The sequence below is a fragment of the Xyrauchen texanus genome, chromosome 3 (genome assembly GCF_025860055.1).
Source record: "Xyrauchen texanus isolate HMW12.3.18 chromosome 3, RBS_HiC_50CHRs, whole genome shotgun sequence".
NCBI lineage: Eukaryota > Metazoa > Chordata > Actinopteri > Cypriniformes > Catostomidae > Xyrauchen > Xyrauchen texanus.
In genome coordinates this window covers 45,818,248-45,843,576 of record NC_068278.1, presented here as the reverse complement: position 1 = coordinate 45,843,576, position 25,329 = coordinate 45,818,248, and the positions used below count along the sequence as shown (strand labels likewise).

The 25,329-nt window shown below is 40.8% G+C and overlaps 1 protein-coding gene across 4 annotated transcripts; it reads left to right on the top strand.

Annotated features, from left to right (window-relative positions):
• The first annotated feature begins 3,982 nt into the window (after positions 1-3,982).
• On the top strand, positions 3,983-25,171 carry LOC127631707 (uncharacterized). 4 transcript variants are annotated; one of them, XM_052109968.1, is made up of 11 exons: positions 3,983-4,114; positions 4,896-4,982; positions 14,413-14,433; positions 22,317-22,520; positions 22,634-22,827; positions 22,932-22,968; positions 23,093-23,136; positions 23,268-23,310; positions 23,506-23,709; positions 23,840-24,033; positions 24,236-25,171. In XM_052109968.1, the coding sequence occupies exons 3-11, from the start codon at positions 14,421-14,423 to the stop codon at positions 24,425-24,427; spliced, it is 1,125 nt and encodes a 374-aa protein (XP_051965928.1). In that variant the 5' UTR covers positions 3,983-4,114; positions 4,896-4,982; positions 14,413-14,420; the 3' UTR covers positions 24,428-25,171. The 4 variants fall into 4 exon arrangements, with proteins under 4 accessions (XP_051965928.1, XP_051965935.1, XP_051965923.1 ...); XM_052109975.1 differs by lacking the exon at positions 14,413-14,433; XM_052109963.1 differs by lacking the exons at positions 3,983-4,114; positions 4,896-4,982; positions 14,413-14,433 and having other exon boundaries at positions 21,365-22,520.
• Positions 25,172-25,329: the final 158 nt, after the last annotated feature.

Here is a 25,329-nt window from a genome sequence, read left to right as displayed (position 1 = left end):
TATGTCTTGATATACAAACATGATGCTCTGTTCATGAAAGCAACTTGCCTTTGACCCTGTCTGAAGTTTAGGTTGCCTGTTTTGACCCATGTTGGTTTGGAATTCCAGATTTGTGGATCTGTGCCTACTGCCTTTGCTCACTGTATGATCAAAGACTTTGTACCTAACCTGAATACTCCCCTCGCATTGCTTGCCTGCCTTTCCTGTGTTCTGTACAATAAACTCCCGCATCTGGGTTCATCTCCGCTCCCGAGTTGGTGTGTCTTTATACTTGTTGTGAAGTGTTGCCTTTTTTTAAATGTAATATTTGCAATGTTTTATGAAGTACATATTGTACCAAAAGATGGTTATATTTGCTGTAGTCATAGATTTGCAAGTACAACTATGCAGGGCTGTAGCAAGGAATTCTGGGCCCCCTGAATGTATGTGGTCTGGACCCATTTCATGTTTAAAATTTGTGCATTAACCGAAGACTATAACAGAAGGAATTTACAACATATTTCACCAGAAAGTGAAGCTTAAAGGCCAATGCACATTTAAACGCAAGACAGAATTGATACAGCAATTGATACCATGACCTTACCAACGAGCTTGCATCATCCCTCTCATGAGCACGTCACAGATTTACAGAAGTGAACATTTGTAGTTAAAGTATACATTTTGTTTCTCAATCATTTGCGTTCAGAAGAACTTAGTTTGTTGACTAGATGGATTATTCTGATGCACAATAAATATGCATTTTGGACCATGAAAATTTAGTATATTCACTTGCATGAAATTAAATTCTAAAAGTCTTAAATTCTGTTTTGATGAATAAAAACTCTGATACATCTTGGATGGTCTGAGGGTGAACTTTGAGTGAACTATTCCTTTACTGATACTTTTATGTAGTATAGGTCATTTTCTGTTGACTGGGAGGAAACGGTCCGAACAGTCATGCATTAGTGTTCAACAGCAGACACCTGAGAGCTTTGCTACACATTCTGAAACCCACTTACATTGTGTGCTGCATCAAACCTGCAATACCTTATTTCAGATGGAGTGCAGAAAATGTACAACACTTCCTGCACCAAATAGAAAAAGACAATCTGACTGAGTAAATTATAAGCAAAGTTTAATTTATGGGTGAACTATTCCTTTAACTTTGTTCTCTCTAATGCTTTCCAAAAGTCACATGTTCAGAGTGAAAAGGGCAATTGAAATCTCTTTTTCATTGCTAAATAAGTCATCATTAATTTGTCTTTGATTTATAGGACAGGCTTCTTTACTTGGTTGTTACTGGGAGAGTTGGTATGTAATGGACTGCATTCAAACCAGCTGACCAATAGGGTGTTCTTTCATTTGCAACTCATGTTAAATACAGGCAATATTAGTATTTATAAAAGCTAATTGCTCTCTGGATGCGTTTCACCCTTGAGGATGTTAAGAACTTGATATCTGAGCTTATTTTGGGATGAACAAAATGTTTTATTTCTGCTGATTTAGTTTGAAGACTAATCAGACAATTAATGCTCATACTTGGACTCTAGTGCCATCTAGTGTCGTAGGAAATCATAAATTAAACCAAGTACATGTTTGCTGACTGACATATCAATGTACATAATGTAAAAAGCGTCACAAAACACCAAGTCACTGAGAAAGATGCAGCAGTTGCATTTTACATTTATGCATTTGGCAGATACTTTTATCCAAAGCACTTATTACAGGGACAATCCCCCTGGAGCAACCTGGAGTTAAGTGCCTTGCTCAAGGACACAATGGTGGTGGCTGCGGGGATCGAACCAGTGACCTTCTGATTAACAGTTATGTGCTTTAACCCACTACACCGCCACCACAACTCGTTTCTCACATTTTACAAGGTTATTGTTCCTTTTTGTTACTTTAAGATCACTTCTGTAATTTGATTTACTCAACATTAAATCAAATTGCAATCGTGGGATTTTCAAAAGTGACGTGAAAAATAGATTTAAAGAATAATATCTAGATTATTATGGATGTTGACAGAAAAGCACATGAAAGATGCAAATACACAGGAAATTGCAATAAATTAATATTAAATTAAATGAAAGGTCAAATATATTTGTTTGACAAATTTGTTGTGTCTAAACGTTAGGCTACTTATTATTGTAAATGAATGGCTGTTGTGAAAAGGTGAACAATTGCAGTTTTAAACTTAACTATCTTCAAAATAATCCATTAGATATGCTGAGATTTAAGTAGCTTGTACTAACATTTTCTGTTTCAAACATGTCAGGGTAACTCTTAAATATTGCTGAAACAAAGTTGTATAAGTTTATGCAAGTCTGTTATCTGTGTAAGTTATGTCCACTAATTGTGTTCATTTTGCTCATAGTATTTTGTCTTAGTTCTGTGAGAACCACCTAAGTAAGAATTCATGGTACATTGTACTCTGCCCATATGACAATAAAAAGCTTTGACTTTGATTAAAGGTTTGTTACAGCTTCTACATCTAAGGTAAGACGTTTTCAGAAGTTCTTAGTAAATAATTTTGCAGACACCTCTCGCCACAGTTCCCCTGGAGGAACATGTGCTTAAAGCTACACTATGTAACTTTTGGCCCTCTAGCAGTTTAAATATAAAACTGCATGCATCTTGTGGAAGGACATTATTTTGGTTGTGAATGTGGTTTGAGGCACCGGTGTACACAAGGATACAGGACTTCTTGTCAGAGCGAATGGACAAATAAATAACGAAAGAAAGGAAAAGATGGTTATCTGAGCAGACAAGTGCCATATCTTATGCTGTTATTTTGACTTGCTGGAAACATAGCTTTTTTAAATTATGTTAATAAAGTTAGGCAACATTCCTTAACATTATACAAAACAATTGCTAGTCTGATAAGGTCAAACGTTGTAAAGTTTTTATAGCTACAGGATATTCTGGCCAAGTAGACCACGGTAGTAACTCATTTATAGATTGTGATTATTATAGTAATCAACATCATTTCAAGACTCACATGTCCTTGGCAAGCCTAGGACTAAAGGATTTATTTATATAAATTATTACCATTATAAAGAATGTGTGTGTGTGTGTGTGTGTGTGTGTGTGTGTGTGTGTGTGTGTGTGTGTGTGAGCGTGTATTTATCACTTTGTGGGGACCAAATGTCCCCATAAGGATAGTAAAACCTGAAATTTTTGACGCTTGTGGGGACATTTTGTCGGTCCCCATGAGGAAAACAGCTTATAAATCATACTAAATTATGTTTTTGAAAATGTAAAAATGCAGAAATTTTCTGTGAGGGTTAGGTTTAGGGGTAGGGTTAGGTTTAGGGGATAGAATATAAAGTTTGTACAGTATAAAAACCATTATGTCTATGGAAAGTCCCCATAAAACATGGAAACACAACATGTGTGTGTGTGTGTGTGTGTGTGTGTGTGTGTGTGTGTGTGTGTGTGTGTGTGTGTGTGTGTGTGTGTGTGTGTGTGTGTGTGATTACACAACTATATATAAACCATGTCAATAGCCTAAAATATCTTGCCTGATGAGTAAGAAAATGTTTTAATAATTATTATAGATTTATCAAACTGTATTTGTGTAATGTCATGGTTTGGAAGATGGATTTTTGTTGCACTCTCTCGTTAATAACATTTCGTTGTTATTTAACAAAAAAGTTACATACTGTAGCCTTAAAATCCACTACTGTTTGACATTTAACATATAACAACATTAATTTGCATTGTTACATAAGATTAGAAGAGCCCTTATTCCATGCCCCCAGTTTTTATGAATACTAAATCATTTAAACCATGTTCCTGATTGTGGATATGGTTTTGTGCTTGAAAATACACAGGCTATAACAGACCATTAGGTTATATATATAAATGATCATATCAACAGCAGAAACTGGTTTGTCATTGAAACTGCTGGGGAGAGGGGTGGGGATTTTAATAGCAGTCACAGAGAAAGTGAAAGCGAAACAATTTTTCATCAGATCTGACTAATTTGTCAAGTTGTTCAGCAAACGACACTGAGTGTGGTAAACACTGCTCTGAACGTCATAAGAAACAGATTTGATATATTCAGTTCTAACAGCCCTATAGTCAATCTGACAATTTAAGCTTCTCTACAGTGTACTTTAGCTGAGTGAGAAAGGTAGGTGAATTGCATGCCTCTCGACGGTAGCGATTTTTGAGAGTACAGTTTACTGGTGTGTTTAAGATTTTGTCGGTCTCTGTTGAGAACGTAAGTGTAACGGTGGAAAACATTGCTTTCGATTTCACGAGTTGCTCGCGCTGAGTGGTTCAGCACTTTAATACGTTAACACGTACATTGATTAACTATTAAAAACCAACGTTATAATAACTATAGAACAACTGCTATAAAATAATACTAGACTGAAAGTACTGCGAACCGCACGTCAATGGCCCTGTAACAATAACCCCACTGGTCTTGTCCCAAATTGCACTCTCCGCTCTTGCGATCTTCCTCTGAGTGCAGACTTTGGTGACGTAAGCGAGTGCGATGGGCCGCTAGTCCATGAGGGGGCATGAGTGGTAAAAGTGTACATTTGTGAGAGACCTCAAGGCTATGTTCAGACTGCAGGCAAATAAGATTTTTTTCTCAAATGAGATCTTTTCAGACTGACTGACTATTAATTGCAAGTGATCAAATCAGATTTGCACATTCAGATAACCAACCTATCTGCATGGGTAGCTTTGGTAATGACATAGGCGTACCCATGTGGCGATGCTTTCAAAACAGATGGGGGGAAAAAGGAGGTGCATCATCTCGCTCACCAAATAAGCACACCATCCAGTCGCAGAACTCCTCTGTGGCACAAGATAAACTCAGCGAAGGAGAAGACTGGTAAATATTGTGATGTTCCATGCTGCAGTCACCAATTTTTTATGTCATTGTTGTGTGTTGTGTTAAGAGTGACGAAAACGACCATTTGAAATCCGAATTGAGCAACCAGAGCGTCCATACTGAGACGTATCTAAGACTAAGACCCAAGACTTTGGTAAGATGATGCATTTTTGTTTTTACTTTGTTTTTTATATACATGCATTTTTACGAATTATTCTTTGAAAAATTATGGCATTGATAGAGTAAAGGAACACACTTTAAACTCACTACAGAATATTTATTTATATTAAATAATTTCAAGCACTTAAAGTCTTAAATTCTGTTTTGATGAAAAAGAAACTCAGATACATCTTGGATGGCCTGAGGGTGAGTAAATTATCAGAAAATTTTCATTTTTGGGTGAACTACTCCTTTAAGTGGTCAAGGGAAGTTTCTGTTGACAGAACATCAACCCCTCGATTTTGGCTGAGGTAGCAAGCCTACTCATATGTGCGCTTCAGGCAGCTCCATATCCCACAATACAACTCGATTGTGAAATCACAGCACAGATTGTGCTAAAACTACCCCACCCCCAAACAATTCAATATTATGATGAAAGAGAAGTTAGGTCAATTAAGCAGTTATGAAAAGTTATACTGAGAATAACACTTGTAGCTACCTTAAACATGTTCATTGTAATGTTACCATTTCGTTTTTGTAAAACTAGATTCATACTTTCCAGCAATTAATTCCAATAAAAATATTTTTTTTCTTACCAGACATACATAAGCCAACCTGAATCTGTGATTGCATCAATCTCTGAAAGCTTTGTCTTCTCAGGTGCAAAAATCACTAAATAATTCCACAAATTGACATCAGCTTTCAACATGCTCCAATTAATCAAGGGTTATGCTGTGTTCAATTCAAATCGGAAAGTTGGGTTTTCCAACTTCCTACTGGGAAAAGTGCAATGGAACGTCCCTTGAAGTCATAATTCTTAGAAACTTGGAAAGTCTTGCGGAAATCATAATCTCTAGTTTAGGCACCAAGAAAGATATACAAAATAAGATATAAACTCACTTGTATTAAATATATCGATAAATGAGTCAACGTTCCTACATTGCATGATATTAAAGCGTGTTTACATTCAAATGTTAGCAGAGTAGCAGGTTTTCAAAACATGGTAAATTATACTCTCTTTTGCTAATTGTACACCTGTAGCACAAATGCTAGTGCTGCAAATTGTTTCTGAAACCCATTGGTCAGTAGTAGTGTGCACTCGCGCAAGGTAAGCAATGATGTAAATCCGAGTTCATGAGATGGAGGGAAGTTAGTGAAGGAAGGGCATACCCATTTGAAGTGGGACACAGCCTTTTGGGTGCCTCTCATTTCTAAAATTGTGGATCCTCATTTCCTTTCCTTGCTTCCTTTCCTCGTTTGATTGCTTCACCACTTAGGAAACGAGGAAAGGATGGAAGGAAAGAAAATGAGGACAGAGGAATTGAAGGAAGATGTTTTTGTAAAATGGAATGTCCCACTCACTCACGTGTCACTTCAGAGCGTCGTCTCTGTGCAGCTGGATTACATCGTAGCACTTTCCATTATATTGTTGAAACCTGATCAATTTATATTTTCATTATAAAATCTAATAATTCAAGATGCAAAGTTAAAGTATGTGACAATTATGGACAAAGATGAAGCATTAATTAAAACTGTTGTGCCAGATGTGAAGGGGGGAGGAGAATTTGTGCATGCGTCAAGTGCTTTGACCAAAAAGTCTTCCGCATAGGATGCTCCGGTGTTTCCTCACTCAAGTGTCCTCGGTAAGCTTCTCTGTCCACGATCCTCACCTCCTCATGGTGCATATAGCAAATTGTTACGTCCTTCATGATGGCGGACATTGATCAGTTTCCAGGTCACGGGCTCAAGGATGGGGGAGAGAGGAATTGAGGAAGCAAAATTTAGGAAATGAGAAGCACCCTTTGTGTTTATGACTTTCGATAGCACGTTGGGACACAGTAGTGAACTTTGTTTTTGCAGTTGCAATCAGAAGACTGATTGTTGCTGGTAGTGGTAAATGTTATAAACTGCTTAAAATAATAAATAACAGAGTTTACCCATCCTTTTATTTATCATTACATTACTGGTTGATTTCATATAACATATATAAAACCTTAAAAAGTACATTTTAAATATATAAACACTATAATAAATAAAAAATATTAAAGAAAAAAATATTCAGATAATTAAAATGCATTACATTCTTGTGGACAATACAAAATGTGGCTTTAGTATACAATGTATTGTTTACTACCATATTATTGAACATAAGCCGTCATTGGCATACATTTCACAGCAAATTTCGCAAGTGAATTTGTCAATCAATGGGAGATTTATTATGAGGGCTTGTTTAAGGACCCGTCAATTTACACCTGTGTCAGACATGCTTGTGTAGCGTCTCGGGTGTGTTGCGTCATAAACATAAAATGTTTAGGTCAGTTCAGGGACTGGCACATGTTCAGGGAGGCTGCAACGTATGGCGATTCTACCAACTTGGAGGAATACACAGCATCAGTGACCAGCTACATCAGCAAGTGCATTGATGATGTCACTTTCTCCAAGACCATCACCACACGCTCCAACCAGAAGCCGTGGATGACTGCGGAGGTGCGCACGCTGCTGAGGTCCCGAGACTCCGCCTTCAGAGCAGGCGAAAAGGCAGCCCTAAGAACAGCTAGGGCCAAACTGTCACGGGCAATCAGAGAGACAAAGTGCGCACACGCCCAGAGAATCCACAGTCACTTCCAGGACAGTGGTGACACGCGGCGCATGTGGCAGGGCATCCAGGCCATCACCAACTACAGGACAACATCAGTTGCCTGTGACAAAGATGCCTCCCTTCCAGATGCGCTGAACGACTTCTACGCTAGGTTTGAAGTGCAGAACGACGTTGTGGCGAGGAAGACCACCCCTCCTCCCAACGACCAGGTGCTCTGTCTTACCACGGCAGATGTGAGGAAAACTCTACGTAGAGTCAACCCACGGAAGGCTGCTGGACCAGACAACATTCCTGGCAGAGTGCTCAGAGGATGTGCAGACCAGCTAGCAGATGTTCCTACCGACATCTTCAACATCTCTCTGAGCAGCGCCGTCGTTCCAACGTGCTTCAAGGCCACCACCATAATCCCCATGCCAAAGAAGTCTTCAGTGTCCTGCCTCAATGACTACCGTCCCATCGCACTTACACCTATCATCATGAAGTGCTTCGAGAGGCTCGTCATGAGGCACATTAAGACCCAGCTGCTCCCCTCACTAGACCCACTGCAGTTTGCGTATCGTCCAAACTGTTCAACGGACGATGCCATCGCCACAACCCTCCATCTGGCCCTCACCCACCTAGACAATAAGGACTCATACGTTCGAATGCTGTTCATAGATTTCAGCTCAGCATTCAACACAATCATTCCCCAGCACCTGACTGGAAAGCTGAACCTGCTGGGCCTGGACACCTCCCTCTGCAACTGGATCCTGGACTTCCTGACTGGGAGACCTCAGTCAGTCCGGATCGGGAACAGCATCTCCACCACCACCACACTGAGCACTGGGGCCCCCCAGGGCTGTGTGCTCAGTCCACTGCTGTTCACTCTGCTGACTCACGACTGTGCAGCAATGCACAGCTCGAACCACATCATCAAGTTCGCCGATGACACGACCGTGGTGGGTCTCATCAGCAAGAACGACGAGTCAGCATACAGAGAGGAGGTGCAGCGGCTGACGAACTGGTGTAGAGCCAACAACCTGTCCCTGAATGTCGACAAAACAAAAGAGATGGTTGTTGACTTTAGGAGAGCACAAGGTGAACACACTCCGCTGAACATCGACGGCTCCTTTGTGGAGATCGTCAAGAGCACCAAATTCCTTGGTGTTCACCTGGCGGAGAACCTCACCTGGTCCCTCAACACCAGCTCTGTCACCAAGAAAGCCCAGCAGCGTCTCTACTTTCTTCGAAGGCTGAGGAAAGCACATCTCCCACCCCCCATCCTCACTACATTCTATAGAGGGACTATTGAGAGCATCCTGAGCAGCTGCATCAGTGCCTGGTTTGGGACTTGCACCGTTTCTGACCGCAAAGCCCTGCAGAGGATAGTGAGGACAGCTGAGAAGATCATTGGGGTCTCTCTTCCCTCCATCAAAGACATTTACAAAAAAACACTGTATCCGCAAAGCAACCAGCATTGTGGACGACCCTACACACCCCTCACACAAACTCTTTACCCTCCTGCCGTCTGGCAAGAGGTACCGAAGCATTTGGGCCCTCACGGCCAGACTGTGTAACAGCTTCTTCCCCCAAGCCATCAGACTCCTCAATACTCAGAGACTGGTTTGACACACACACACACGTGTCCTGAGTTGCACTTTAATTACTGTCACTTGTAACTGTCTGCTACCTCAATAACTGCTATGTGCATAGAACACTATCTCATAGTATGTTATGTTTACGTTTTTAGAAACTGTTATCTTTTTGCACTACTGTGTACTGGTCGGCGCTGCACTGTGTCTATTGTCCTGTTCATTGTCAGACATTTGTTGTACTGTCCCGTACTTTGCACATGTTTGCACGTGCACTTTATATAGGTATATATAGGTATTTTATATAGGTATTTTATTTCGTTGTGTTGTCTCATGTGGTCCTGTGTTGGTCCTTTGTTGTTTTTATGTAGCACCATGGTCCTGGGGGAACGTTGTCTCGTTTTGCTGTGTACTGTACTAACTGTATATGGTTGAAACGACAATAAAAACCACTTGACTTGACTTGACTTGACATAATAACACATAATACATAATAACTCAAATAATATATATTTTTTTTATCTTAACCAGGGTTTGGAACTGCTTCACCATAAATCCATCACAAATTTCTGCGCACTGCCCCACCACATGCAGCTGGTGCAAGAGCCTGAGTACGCCACTGATAATGATCATGCTGTTAAGTCATCCCAATCAGTTGTGAACATTATATTGCACTTTATGTTGAATACATTCAAAGATACAACAATAACATCTATTTCACTTTTGTTTTACTATCTGATTATAATAAATAACTTATATAAAATTAATAATAGTAATAAAATAAATAAAAAGAGGGGTTTTAAAAGACAAAGATCATTAATCTGTTAAATTAGATAAATCAGATATTTTAACAAAAATGTTTGCTTTATTATTTTTTACATAGCTTTACCATCTTAAAATAAAAATGCAGTACTAGGCAAGGCAAGTTTATTTATATAGCACATTTCATACACAAGGGTAATTCAAAGTGCTTTACATAGAAGAGATTAAAATAAGAATAAAAAAATAAGAATAATTGAAACAGTTTAGAATAAAATAAAATAAAATACAGTACAAACAGTCGGACACACAGTGGCACAGTGCTCATTCAGTAAATGCACAGCTAAACAGATGTGTTTTGAGTCTGGATTTGAATGTGACTAATGTAGGAGCACATCTGATCTCTTCTGGAAGCTGGTTCCAGCTGCGGCTGGCATAATAGCTAAAAGCAGACTCTCCTTGCTTAGAGTGAACCCTTGGTATTTCTAGCTGATGTGATCCTAATGATCTGAGTGATCTGTTGGGTTTATATTCAGTGAGCATATCTGCAATATATTGAGGTCCTAGCCCATTGAGTGATTTATATACCAGTAATAATACTTTAAAATCAATCCTAAATGTAACTGGGAGCCAGTGTAAAGACCTGAGGACTGGTGTGATATGTTCATATTTTCTGTTTCTGCTCAGAATCCTGGCAGCAGCGTTCTTTATTTGCTGCAACTGTCTTATGGTCTTTTTGGGAAGGCCAGTGAGGAGTCCATTACAATAATCCACCCTGCTGGTGATGAAAGCATGCACAAGTTTCTCTAGGCTTGAAACAAAGCATCTAATTCTTGCAATATTTTTCAGATGATAGTATGCTGATTTAGTTATTGCTTTGACATGACTACTGAAACTAAGGTCTGACTCTAGAGACACACCAAGATTCCTGACTTGATTTTTAGTTGTTTGACCCCTAGCGGCAAGGTATGCATTCACCATGAGAACGTCATCTTTGTTTCCAAACACAATGACTTCAGTTTTGTCTTTGTTTAACTGAAGAAAGTTTTGGCACATCCAACTGTTTAATTCATCAATGCATTGGCACAGGGATTCAATGGGGCTGTAATCGTTAGGTGATAGGGCTAAGTAGATCTGTGTGTCGTCTGCATAGCTGTGGTAAGCAATTTGGTTCTTTCTCATTATTTGGCTCATTGGGAGCATATACAGGTTGAACAGGAGTGGCGCAAGAATTGAGCCTTGAGGGACTCCACATGTCATGGACGTCCACTCAGACTTATGGTCTCCTATACTCACATAATAACCTTTCCCTTCTAAGTATGACCTGAACCATTTTAGGACCATCCCAGAAAGCCCCACCCAGTTTTCCAGCCTGTCAAGAAGTATGTTGTGATCGACAGTGTCAAATGCAGCACTGAGGTCGAGTAGTACCAGTACTGATAATTTGCCTGTATCAGTATTTAAGTGAATATCGTTTATTATCTTTATGAGCGCTGTCTCTGTGCTGTGATGAGATCAGAAACCAGATTGAAAATTGTCAAAGTATCCATTTGAGTTCAAGAATTTGTTCAGCTGATTGAAGACACCTTTTTCAATGATCTTGCCTATGAAAGGAAGATTTGAGATCGGTCTATAGTTGCTTAATATGGTCTTATCCAGATTGCTCTTTTTCAAGAGGGGCTTGACAACTGCAGTTTTCAGGGAGTTTGGAAAACTCCCAGAGAGAAGTAAAGAGTTTATCACTTCTAGGAGATCTGCTTCTAAACAGTTGAACACACTTTTGAAAAAAGATGTGGGAAGTGCATCAAGGGCGTAGGTTGATGTTTTAAGGTGCTGTACGTTTCTTCCAAAATTTTGCCATCAATTTCTTTGAAATCAGACATAGTAACTACTTTCTCAGGTTGTGGTTTGATTTGTCTGACCCCAGCACAACTCAAGGATGTGATGATCACCTTTCTGATATTATTGATTTTTTCAGAGAAGAAAGAAGCAAACTCACTGCACTTGCTGTCTGAGAGCATTTCACTGGGAATCTGGCTTGGGGGGTTTGTCAGTCTCTCTACAGTCGCAAAAAGAGTGTGTGTGTTGTTTAAGTTGCTGTTTATAATATTCGAGAAGAAATATTACTACCAGAAATACATGACAATTAAGTTTATTTTCTGATCATTTCATCTTATGGATAAAACATATTTCATAAATAGAAATAGTAGTTTTATTTGTAATTTATTACAAAGTTTTATTACTACAAAAAAAATATTAAGGGTACAAAAAAATAACACAGGTTAATGAAAATTAGGTATATTTTGCATTATTCATGAAACATGAGCAGAGCAAAAGGAAAACAAAATAACAAAACTGCATTATTTATTATTAGTGGATGAAAATAAGAGGCCTAATCAGTTGACTCTGAGACTCAATAAAACATCTAGGTTACTATTGTAAACCCCGTTCCCTGATGGGGTGAACAAGACGTTGTGTCAAATGAAGCAACACTAGGGGTCTTTCTTTAAGGCCTTGGTTACCTCTGAACTTGAGAAAAGGCCAATGAGAAATTGGCAGACAGAATTTGCATGTCCCTCCCCTGGACATATGGGTATAAAAGGAGGGAATCGTGCGTCTGTCCATTCAGGTTTTGTACTGAGGAGCCGAGAATGAGCTCGGCCATTACAGTGGCTCAGTACAGCATCGTGGCCGGGGGGACATAATGTCTTGTTCCCTCCATCAGGGAACGGGGGTTACAATAGTAACCTAGACATTCCCCGTCTGTCGCTCACTCGAAGTTGTGTCGAATTACAGTAAGTGACACTAGGGGTTCCTATTCAATCACGCCATGCGCTGAACCGTGTACGTGAACTGCTGACGCAGGTGCAGCACAGCGCGTTCAAGTCCTGAGTCGCTGACTCCAAAGGAGGAGATGGCGGGCGAGTTGTGACGTGACGAGAGGTACGCCACCTTGGTGATTTATGTACGCCACCGTTGTGGTGCTGTCTGAACGGATCAAGACGTGCTTGGCCTGGATTAGCAGTAAAGACCTCCACAGGGCAAGAAGTACAGCCAACAACTCTAGGCAGTTGACGTGCCAATGTAGGCGTGGTCCTGTCCAGGAGCCAGGAGCCAGCAGCTGCGTGCCCATTGCACATTACACCCCGACCCAGTTTTGAGGCATCTGTGGTGACCACGACATGTCTGGACACCTGCTGTAGGGGGAATCGTGTACGCAGAAAACAGAGGTCTGTCTAAGGGTTGAATGTCTGGCGGCAGAAAGAGGTAATGAACACACGGTATGGGCCGCGGTGCCATGCCCATCTTGGGACTCAAGTCTGAAGCCAGTGCTGAAGCGGTCTCATATGCATCAACCAGAGCGGTGCGGCTGCCGCTGAGGATGTCATATGCCCTAGGAGCATCTGGAACCGCAACAGTGGAACCGCTGTGCCGTGTCTGAGCGTATTTAGGCAGTTCAGCACCAGCTGCGTGTGCTCGCTTGTGAGGTCTGCTGTCAATAAGACTGAGTGTAACTCCATGCCGAGAAAAGAGATGCTCTGAACCGGGAAGAGCTAGCTCTTTTCCCAGTTGACCTGAAACCCTAGATGGCTGAGGTGCCTGAGCACCTGGTCCCTGTGGGCACACATTCATAAAACGCTGCCTGCATGTGATCGCAGCCCAGACATGCGAGGTAGCTCTTATGACCGCCAGAAGCTTAGAGATATCTGCCGCATCTAGGAACTACACAAAGGCGGAAAGACATCTTTAAAAAGACGCGTCTTTAAAAAGACGTTGAACGCCAATGTGTATACTCTTTTAGAGGAAATCTACTCTTTTACAGGTCTATTTGCTCTTTAAGGAAACGCTATCGAAGCGTTGAAGCGCTGTCGGTATTGCGCCATAGGATCCAACAGCAGTGCTCTTAGAGGCGTGGAACAGTAGTGGAACACCAGCTTACTGAACACACAACCAATCCACTCCAAAGAAAAAAATCTGAATGGACAAACGCACGTTTCACTCCTTTTATACTCGTATGTCCGGGGAAGGGACATGCAAATTCTGTTTGCCAATTTCTTATTGGCCTTTTCTCAAGTTCAGAGGTAACCGAGGCTTTCAATAAAGACCCCTAGTGTCGCTACATTCGACACAACGTCAAGTGAGCGACAGACGGGGAACTTAAAACAGTATTAACAATTAAAGAATAAATAATCTGGCTGCCACATTTTGAAAAAGCTGCAATCTAGATGTGGATTGAGGCAGACCGACATTGAGGGAATTACAGTAATCGAGATGAGATGAGATACATCAGTAATGGACCACAGTTTCTTTTATCAAATTATATTAAAATAAAGATGACTAAATAGATTATGTTTCTTGATTCTGTGTTGTGACAGCAGAACCTTAATGTGTAAATAATATCAGTGTGTTGTCAATGGTGGAAGGATGTTGTTCGTGTGTTTTGTTCATCTGAAATTTTTCTCTTCTCTAACTGTGTTTGTTCTGTTCCTTTTTAGGAGAGAAAATGGATAATATCAGTAAGTTATAATAAAATATTTGTGATTTGATTTTGCTTCACATACTGTGTCAAAAATAGAATAATGTGCATGTTTGGACTTAGCCATATACATTTAAAATGGATTTAATGTGATATAAATGAAGTGAAGAAAATACATTTTTGTGTACCCAGATTAACCTTTTATCTCTCTTTTCACTGACAAGAAAAGAAAAGTTTCAGAAGGACTATAAAAAAAACTCAGAGAGAAGAGGTTAAACTAGGGGACAAAATCACTGTGCCATGTTGTCTGTCCCATGAAATCAGTGACATTGACATGAAGATCAAATCAAATCAAATCACTTTATTGTCACACTACCATGTACACAAGTGCAACAGTAGGTGCAAGTGTTGTGTGCAGTTCAGAGCAACATAGCAGTCATGACAGTGGCGAGACATATACCAATTTACAATAAACAACATATTTACACAACACAATTTACATATCAAATGTACATATACTTACGCAACACAATACTAATATACAATGTACAGTAAACAATACACACAATAGAGAATACACACAATAGAGAATACACATACAATAAAAAAAAAATAAGAGTATATAAAAATATATATGAAGTAGTTATATTTTGGAGAATATATTGTTATATATAAGTTGAAGATTAATAAAGTGCAGTGCTGATTGTTGATCGTGAGAGATCAAGTGTTCAAAAATCTGATTGCTTGGGGGAAGAAGCTGTCATGTAGTCGGCTGGTGCGGGTCCTGATGCTGCGATACCGCCTGCCTGATGGTAGCAGTGAGAGCAGACCGTGACTTGGGTTGCTTTTTTCACACACCGCCTGTTATATATGTCCTGGAGGGAGGGAAGCTCACCTCTGATGATGTTTCTGGCAGTTCGCACCACCCTTTGCAGGTTTTTGCGGTTGTGGGCGGTGCTATTGCCGTACTAGCAGTGATGAAGCCAGTCAGGATGCTACAGTACTGGTGTAGAACAGTGTGAGGATGTGGTGGTTCATTCCAAACTTCCTCAGCCGTCTCAGGAAGAAGAGGCGCTGGTGAGCCTTCTTCACAACGGCCTCAGTGTGGACGGACCATGTGAGCTCCTCAGTAATGTGGACACCGAGGAACTTGAAACTGCCGACTCTCTCCACCGGTGCTCCATTAATGGTGATTGGGCTGTGTACTCTGTCTTTCCTCCTGAAGTCCACCACAAACTCCTTGGTCTTACTGACATTGAGGGAGAGGTTGTGCTATTGACACCAGCGTGTCAGAGTGAGCACCTCCTTTCTGTAGGCTGTTTCATCATTGTCAGTGATCAGACCTACCACCATCGTATCGTCAGCAAACTTAATGATGGCATGGAGCTATGTGTTGCCACACAGTCATGTGTGTACAGGGAATACTGGAGTGGGCTGGGAACACAGCCCTGCGGGCATGCCTCGGTACAGGCACAATGGTTAACATTTTGAAGCATGTGGGGACTACAGAGAGGGAGAGGGACAGGTTGAAAATGTCAGTAAAAACACCAGCCAGTTCGTTCGTGCACGCTCTGATGACGCGGCTGGAATGCCGTTACTCTGATGAGAACGCCGGCTCTTTTTCCCCTTTTCCTTCTGCATTTCTACGGCCGGGCAGCCCAGACAAAGGGCTCCGCTGGTGTGTTTGTAAACAGCGGGTCGGCATTGAGGAATTTGACGTCCGGTTTTCGGTGTGTAATTGCCGAACCAATGTCCAAAAGCGTTTGTCTGTCGTATACAAATGATCAATTGGTTTAAAGAGACAGACATTGTTTGCATCTATAAGAATGGAAAAGTGACAGAGGGTAGGGGCTATGAGGGAAGAGTGAGACTGTTAACTGAGGAGATGAAGAGTGGAAATGTGTCCTTAAAACTGAAGTACATCAGATGGTCAGATTTTGGAGATTGCCTGTGTCAGATCATAAATGGAGACAGAACTGAGGAGATAACAATAACAGTAAAAGAAGGTGAGTATTCCTACTTTATATACGCAGTTTATATACACTACTGTCAACATGTTGTCCTTCCGGAAAAACACGTGCTTGCCCTGGACCTATGGCAAAAGCCTCTGCAGTGCGAGCAGTACCGTCAGCATCTCAAGGCAGTTGATATGCCAATGCAGTTGTTGACCTGTCCAGGAGCCAACGGCTGCATGCCCGTTGCACAAGGCGCCCAAGCCGAGCTTGGAGGCGTCTGTCCTGACGAAGTGCCTGGGCACTTCCTGTAGGGGGACCCCCACCTGCAGAAATGCAAGATCTATCCTCGGGCTGAACCAGTGGTGGCAGGTCGGCGTGATAGCCATGCAGTGCGTGCCGAGGCACCATGCCCATCTTGGGACTCGAGTCTGAAGCCAGTGCTGAAGCGGTCTCATATGCATCAACCTGAGCGGGGTAACCACACCAAGGATGCCATATGCCCAGGAGCCTCTGAAAGTGTTTCAGTGGGACCTCCGTTCTCCGTCTGGATGACTTCAGACAGTTCAGCTCCGACTGTGCATGCTTGCTATCATAGTGACTGAGACTAACTCCATCCTGAGAAAAGAGATAATCTGAACCGGGGAGAGCTTGCTCTTTTCTCAGTTGATCTAAAGCCCCAAATGGCTGAGGTGCCTGAGCACCAGGTCCCAGTGTGCACACAACAGATCTCTAGAGTGGGCTAGAATCAGCCAGTCATTGAGATAATTGAGGATGCGAATGCCCACTTCCCTTAACCCTTTCGTGAAGACGCAGTCGAAAGGGACAGACCGACGGGGAGGACCTTGTACTGATATGCCTGCCCTCGAAGGCGACCCGTAGGAAGGGTCTGTGCCGAGGAAAAACCAAGACATGGAAGTACGTGTCTTTCAGATCTACCGCCACAAACCAATCTTGAATGCCAGACGCATGCCAAAATGCGTTTCAACATAAACATCTGTGCAAAGCCCGGTTCAGAACAGAGCAGGTCCAAGATTGGCCACAACCCACCGCCTTTCTTTGGTACGATGAAGTAAGGGCTGTAGAACCCTTTCTTCATCTTGGCTGGAGGGACAGGGCCCTGGCCGCAAGTGCTCGGTGTCCGGTTGCCGTGATAACAGTGGTCGTAAACACTGGCTGTGTGACCCAAGGAGTGAGGAAACTGCTCTTTTTTTGACAATGTGGGTACCGCAGCCCTTTCGGGGTGCGGCAACAACAAAACATAGGGAACACAAGATTCTCATCCCAGCCCTTCACCGGGGGACGGAGTGGTCTAGTCACCAGCTTCAGAGTTCTGGCAGACGTCTTCCTCCCAGAGTCGTCCATCTCAGGGGCGCTTAGAAGCCTTCTTGGGGGCTTTATGCCGGGGCAGAGAACTTGGCTTGGGCTGCGGCGGAGCCGCCTGGGTCTTTGCCTCCGCAGGGGGACCGGTCGACCGAGTGTAGCTCCTGCATCACATCAATATCAGGACTATATAGTGCAGCTCTTTCAGTGCCTTGGCCTGGTGTACTTGCAGGAGGGCCAAGGCATGCAGGACGGAGGCGGCCTGTCCAGCGGCACTGTAGGCTTTGGTCTCCAGAGATGACGTAGTCCTACAGATTCTGCCAGGTTGCAGCAGTTTGCGGACACAAGTGCACCGCAACCGCCTTATCTACCTAAAGAATCTCTGTGTATCCCTTGGCTGCCCCACCGTCGAGGGTAGTGAGAACGGACAAACTGGTATGTTGTGAGAATCTACCAGACCGAACTCCAGGCAAGTGTCGCTGAGAGAAAACGCTTGCAGGTGAGCACAATCAGGATGGCCATCTTTAAGGAGAGGGCTTTCAGCTCGACTGAATCTAGCGGCTCAAACGGGGCAGGCAGACTTGAAGGTGGCAGCCCAGTCGAGTCCTTGGTGTGCGACATAGCCAGCATGCTCTCCGATGTTGCGATCGAGGACTCATCCTGCTTGCAGGCTCCGAAAGAGACGTTAAGCTGGCTATGAGTCGAGCTGGTCTCATCTCGGAGCTCGACAGGGGCAAATGAACATGCTGGGGAACGAGAGTTCCGCGAGGGTTTACCCTGCGAGACCACGCCCATTGAAATCCCCAAATCGCCTCCAGCGCCAGCTAAGCCAGCCTCGAACCCGTAGGTAGAAGGCACGGCACGGGGGGTGGCTGAAGCTGCTTTCCCGCAGAAGAAGGAAAGCAGCAACTGCAATGCTGCCATGGTCTTGTTCTCACAATGAGAACATGAACCATTCACGAACGCTGCCTCAATGTGACCGCTGCCCAGACACGTGAAGCAGCGCCCATGGCCGTCGGAGGTGGAGAGATAACGACCGCATCCAGGAACTACACAAAGATGGAAAGACTCTCTAATAGAGAAAATATACTCTTTTCTCAGGAATATATAATGTGTTATTGCTGTCGAAGCACCCAGGGTCATACTCTGCACTGATCGTGCAGAAGGATAGAAAGCCGCTGGAATGCACTGTATATCCAACAGCATACACTTCTTCATTTAGAGGTGAATGGACCTGCTGTGGGATTCAGCTTGCTGACACACAACCGCTCGGCTCCTGAAGAAAAAATTTCAGCTCCTTTTATACCCGTATGTCCGGGGGAGTGGCATGCAAATTCCACTCGCCAATTCTCAAAGTGCCTTTTCTCAAAGATTGGAGGTGTTTGGGGCTCCCAAGAGCAACTCCTAGCGTCACTACATCGGCACAACGTTGAGTGAGTGACAGAAGGGGAACTATTACTATTATAACTAGTGAACCAATAAAAGTGGTTTATTTTTTTTTTTCTTGTATAATTAATATACATGCAGATTTATTTTTTAATAATGCATTTAACGTGTATACAGTAGTGTTTAGATAATGTATATAACATCATTAAGTAAATATTAAAAACAGACAGGTTTCAAACATGACAAAAATGGCAACTTGGTAGTTCTACAGTCAGGTCCATAAATATTGGGACATCGACACAATTCTAATCTTTTTGGCTCTATACACCACCACAATGGATTTGAAATGAAACGAACAAGATGTGCTTTAACTGCAGACTTTCAGCTTTAATTTGAGGGTATTTACATCCAAATCAGGTGAACGGTGTAGGAATTACAACAGTTTGTATATGTGCCTCCCAATATTTATGGACCTGACTGTATTTGTCGACTAAAGTGAACGTGTGGAGGTCAACAGATGCAGCCCAAATATGTTGGTTTCCTGTACATCTAAAGCTGCTCTATGTATATGCATTGAGATTATCTCTTTGCTTTTTTAAATCGTGCTTTTCAAAATCTGTATTTGTTTTACTTTGTATGTTTCCCTATAGTGTCAAGTGATTGTGCAGGTACTGTTGGAACACATCAAGCAATATCATTAAGTGAAAAGGTAAGAGTTATTTGTTAGTGAAAACATATATAAATCATAAACGCCATATTTTATGGGTCAGTTCAAATACTTACTAAGATACCAGTAAAAGCATGTATATCTTCAGTAAAAAATTGGTCTTATCAACACCCTATTATTAAGTAAAGATCTCTAAATTCTGATTTATTGATTACATTCTGTTGTCAATCTACACATTTAGAAAGAAACTCCTCATCTATAGGTAGAATGATGTTGTTTTCCACTGCATATGGACCACATGTCAAATATGTAGATCTGATTAGAGCCAAATACTTAACCGGTAATAATCTTAAAATTTCGGTCTATTCTATTCAAACCCCCCCCACCAGGAACCCACTGAGTTTCATCTGGGAAAAATATTCATGTAGATATTAGTGTGGTCTCCAATTTCTGAACTTAAATTTAATAATTTGGGGAATGGGTGACTAACTAGAGGAAGGGACTACATTCTAGATGAAAACAAACTACAGCAGCTGATCAATGTTAAGCATTGCATTAATAATATTGCAGACTTATGCTAAAATGCTTTAAATTATTTTATTTTTTTTTCAATCACATGAATCTACACACCATACCCCATAATGACATAGCAAAAACAGACTTTGAAAATGTATTAAAAAAGAAAAAACTGAAATATCATATTGACATAAGTATTCAGACACTCAGTACTTACTCTTTTTTTGGGATGATGTGACAAGCTTTGCACACCTGGATCACTGCAGATCCTTGAAAATGGCTGTCCACCGACAGTCCCCATCCAACCTGACGGAGCTTGAGAGTCTCTCCAGAGATGTTTGATTGGGTTCAAGTCTGTGCTCTGGCTGGGCCACTCAAAGTCATTCACAGAGTTGTCCTTAAGCCACTCTTGCATTGTCTTGGCTGTGTGCTTGGGGGTAATTGTCCTGTTGGAAGATGAACCTTCGCCCTAGTCTGAGGTCCTGAGCACTCTGGACCAGGTTTTCATTAAAGGGATAGTTCACCAAACAAATTATTCTCTCATCATTTACTCACCTCATTCCATCCCAGATGTGTATGACTTTCTTCTGCTGAACACAAAGATTTTTAGAAGAATATGTCAGCTCTGTAGGTCCTTACAATGAAAGTGAATGTTGATCAGACATTTGTAGCTCCTAATATCACAAAGAAAATATAAAAGTTAATCCATATTTCTCGAGGTAGGCAAATCGATATCTACAGAAATTATATGAGATCAAATGATATGAGATCATGGGTGAGAAAGAGATCAAAACTTAAATCCTTTTTACTCTAAATCTCCACTTTCTATTTCACTTTCAGATGTAAAAGTGTAAAAGGACACAAGTTTTGATCAGTTTCTCTCCCACGCCTATTATATCACTTCTGAATATATGGATTACCTTTATGTTTCCTTTGTGATTGTAGGAGCTACAAAGTTCTGATCACCATTCACTCGCATTGTAAAAACCTACAGAGCTGAAATATTCTTCTAAAAATATTTGCGTTTTGCTGAAAAGAAAAAAAAGAGAGTCATTTACATCTGGGATGGCATAAGGGTGAGTAAATGATGAGAACTTAGATTTTTAGGTGAACTGTCCCTTTAAGGATATCTCTGTAAATTGCGGTGTTCAGCTTTCCTTCAACCCTGACCAGTCCCTGCCGCTGAAAAAAAATAAAACACAGCATGATACCACCACCATACTTCACCACTGGGATGGTATTGTGCAGTTGATGAGCAGTGCCTTGCTTCCTCCAGACATGACGTATGGAATTGCGGCAGAACAGTTCAATCTTAATTTCATCAGACCAGTGAATCTTGTTTCTCTCTGTCTGAGAGTCCTTTAGGTGCTTTTTTGCTTTCTTGCACTGAGGAGAGGTTTCCATCTGGCCTTAAAGCCCACATCTCTTGAGCATAACCAGAGTGATCTACAGATTCTTGGTCACCTCTCTTACCAAGGCCCTTCTCCCCTGATTGCTCAGTTTGGCTGGGCAACCAGCTCTAGGAAGAATCCTGGTTGTTCCAAACTTCCATTTAAGTTACAGAAGCCACTGTGCTCTTGGGAACCTTCAATGCACCCTAATTGTTTTTGTAGTCTTCCCCAGATCTGTGTCTCTACACAATCCTGTCTCTGAGCTCTGCAGGCAGTTCTTTTAACCTAATGGCTTGGTTTTTGCTCTGATATGCATTTTCAGCTGTGAGACCTTATATGTACAGGTGTGTGCCTTTTCAAATCATGTCCAATCGATTGAATTTGCCACAGATGGATTCCAATCAATCTGTTTTTTGCTTTGTCATTATGGGGTATGAAGTGTAGATTGATGTAAAAAATAAATAATTTAAAGCATAACAAAATGTAAAAAAATGAAGGGGTCAGAATACTTTATGAATGCACTATATATCTGTAAGGGGCTCACAAAATAACTGTCTATATATTCAAACAAATTACATTGTTGTCTTGTATGTGTGATTATTGATCACAAATGATTAATCAAAATGAAATACATTTTCAGAATTGTTTTGAATTGTTTTTACCTTTTCCATGCTATTGAATTTTCCAGAAGAGGTCAAAGTTTTTATACCTTTGACTGGCCACAAAGATAACACTCTCATGGACTTTATGGCCAATCTCAAGAAACAATTTACGTCTCTGAGGGAAGTTGATACTGTGGACAACAGCGACATTGTTTTGCTTTTCTGTCCTATCGTCTCTCGAGCTGGAACTGATATTGATGCAGCACTGAAGAAATTCAATGACTCCACAGGTTGATTTAGTTTATCATTTATCTATTTTAAATCAAGCTACAGTTTTTCATCAGGTTTTCTGTCTCAAGAAATATATGTTGCCTTAAATATATGTTTCTGCTTCCTTCAACAGTTTCTAAGCCAGCTGCCCTAGTGGTGCTACATCACACATTTGACCCAGAGAAAACTGTACTGGAAAGTAGCAGATTTGTCAAAAGTGTTGACATACTGACAGTGGACTGTCTGTTCAATGAGGATTCAGGATTACTGCAGTGTCTGAAGAATTCTGAAGCAATAAACCAAGTTGTGAACTGGTTAAAACAGCAGGTATTTAACCAAAACAAAATTATGATCATGGCCCTAAAAAATATAATTTGAAAAAAAAAAGAAACGTTTATTACATGAACTCACATAGTCATTTTTCTCTGCAGAGGAAGAAAATAGGTGTCCAAGTATGTCCACCCCAGAGTAGGTTGAAGTCACTTTTTGTCTTGAAGTATAAATTATTTTTAACCTACAGTATTTTTGTTGATCTAGTAATCTTGATATATATTTACTATTTTATTCTATTTTATCACTAATGTTTTTGCAGACACATGGCAAATGTCAAAAAAAAGAGCAGTTATGCTTGATAAGGTAAGTTTGAAAAACTTATTCAAAAATTGTTATACTTTTAAAGTTCTGGGCATGTTGAATCTGGGAAACACCTCATACAGCTGTTATATGTGCACTGAATTTTACCAAAACTGTTGTGTGTGTGTCTGCAGGATGAAGTTAAATCAGACTCAAACAAGGTTGAAAGGAATACAGGTAAATCTGTCATTTAAGGTGGCTCAGAAAATAAATGTTCATTGTTTACTATTGTGTATTATCATAGATAAGAGATGATTCGGTGTAAAGGATGCCAATGTGGAGAATGAAACAAAATACATTTTTTACTTGCTTAATTTTACTTTCTAGCAAGTATTTTAACCTCTTTTTTTCCCATGCTTTTGAATTTTCCAGAAGAGGTCAAAGTTTTTATACCTTTGATTGGCCACAAAGATAACACTCTCATGGACTTTATGGCCAATCTCAAGAAACTATTTACGTCTCTGAGGGAAGTTGATACTGTGGACAAGAGCGACATTGTTTTGCTTTTCTGTCCTATCGTCTCTCGAGCTGGAACTGATATTGAAGCAGCACTGAAGAAATTCAATGACTCCACAGGTTGATTTAGTTTATCATTTATCTATTTTAAATCAAGCTACAGTTTTTCATCAGGTTTTCTGTCTCAAGATAATACATTCAGGACTTCAGAAATGTTGCCTTAAATATATGTTTCTGCATCCTTCAACAGTTTCTAAGCCAGCTGCCCTAGTGGTGCTACATCACACATTTGACCCAGAGAAAACTGTACTGGAAAGTAGCAGATTTGTCAAAAGTGTTGACATACTGACAGTGGACTGTCTGTTCAATGAGGATTCAGGATTACTGCAGTGTCTGAAGAATTCTGAAGCAATAAACCAAGTTGTGAACTGGTTAAAACAGCAGGTATTTAACAAAATAAAATTATGATCATGGCCCTAAAATATATAATTTGAAAAAAAGATTATTACATGAACTCACATAGTCATTTTTCTCTGCAGAGGAAGAAAATAGGTGTCCAAGTATGTCCACCCCAGAGTAGGTTGAAGTCACTTTTTTTCTTGAAGTATAAATTATTTTTTAACATATGTTTGATTTTATGAACAAGTCGATGAGTGAGAAAGAGAAACCATTAGAGAACACAGTCCAAGAACAGGAAGCCAGTAAAATGAACAGCCAACTAGAGGAGGGATGGACTACACTGGAAACACTCCGTCAGGAGACAATGCTGCCAAAAGAACTACAGCAGCAGACAAATGGTGAACATTGCTATAAAGAAGAACATGTAAGGCTGGCATAAGATGTCATAAAAGTCAAAGAACTCTGCGAGAACAAAGTCATAAAAACTCTCTCACAAGCAAGGTCTACATCTTAGAAAACCAAGACATCTCTGTGTGAAAAACCACACAGCTTCCTTCTTAACAAACATTTGACCACCTGAGACATCCTGCCATCCACATTCTGCCCCCACAAACTCCAGCTGTTCTCTATTACCCTGCCCCCCCCCCCCACCACAAGGTACACACAAAGACACACAAAATGTATATGTGAAAATGTAACAAAGAAAAAACATGAAAACAAGTAATACAACTAGGCATGTTTGATATCATTTAAGAGTTCTCTGTTCGACTGGCATAATGTTCTTTTGCTCAGGTTTGTAAATCTAATGACAACAAAGTTAAAAAGTCTTTGCCAAATATTGTATAATTCTGGAGGTCTATCCCCCTCCTTACCTGTAGGTTAACTCCAGGAACCCAAGAACCCATTCACCCCCAAATTCTCATTGTTCAAAGGATAATACCATTTAGTGCACAATGTTTATTCTGTCTGTATATTTAAGGAAAGCTGGCCCAGAGCTAGAGGTTCTCTGTAGTCAGACCATCCCACACAGTTTACTGTGTGTAGTTTCTATCAGGTAATTGCAATTTGAATTTCTTATTGTCAGGTATGTTTTTCTTTGATTTGTATTTTATTTTTAGGCATGTTTGTTTATTCTGATCATATGTAAACTTTGCTTTGATTGATTTTGTAACTTACATTTTAAATCCTACCTGTCAAATAAATTGTTATTATTTGATTTATTCTGTATTCCTCCGAAATAATTTAATTACTGGAGCTTTAATATAGGAGAAAGCCATTTAAAGAATGTCAGTTACATTAGAAAATAACTATATACTGGAGTTTTAATATATGAGAATATAC

Excerpts from the sequence above, each read along its gene's own strand:
- LOC127631707 (XM_052109963.1), top strand. The coding sequence starts at position 22,298 with ATGCTATTGAATTTTCCAGAAGAGGTCAAAGTTTTTATACCTTTGACT. Across the intron at positions 22,521-22,633 it reads GAAATTCAATGACTCCACAG|TTTCTAAGCCAGCTGCCCTA; the intron begins GTTGATTTAGTT and ends TTCCTTCAACAG. Across the intron at positions 22,828-22,931 it reads TGAACTGGTTAAAACAGCAG|AGGAAGAAAATAGGTGTCCA; the intron begins GTATTTAACCAA and ends TTTTCTCTGCAG.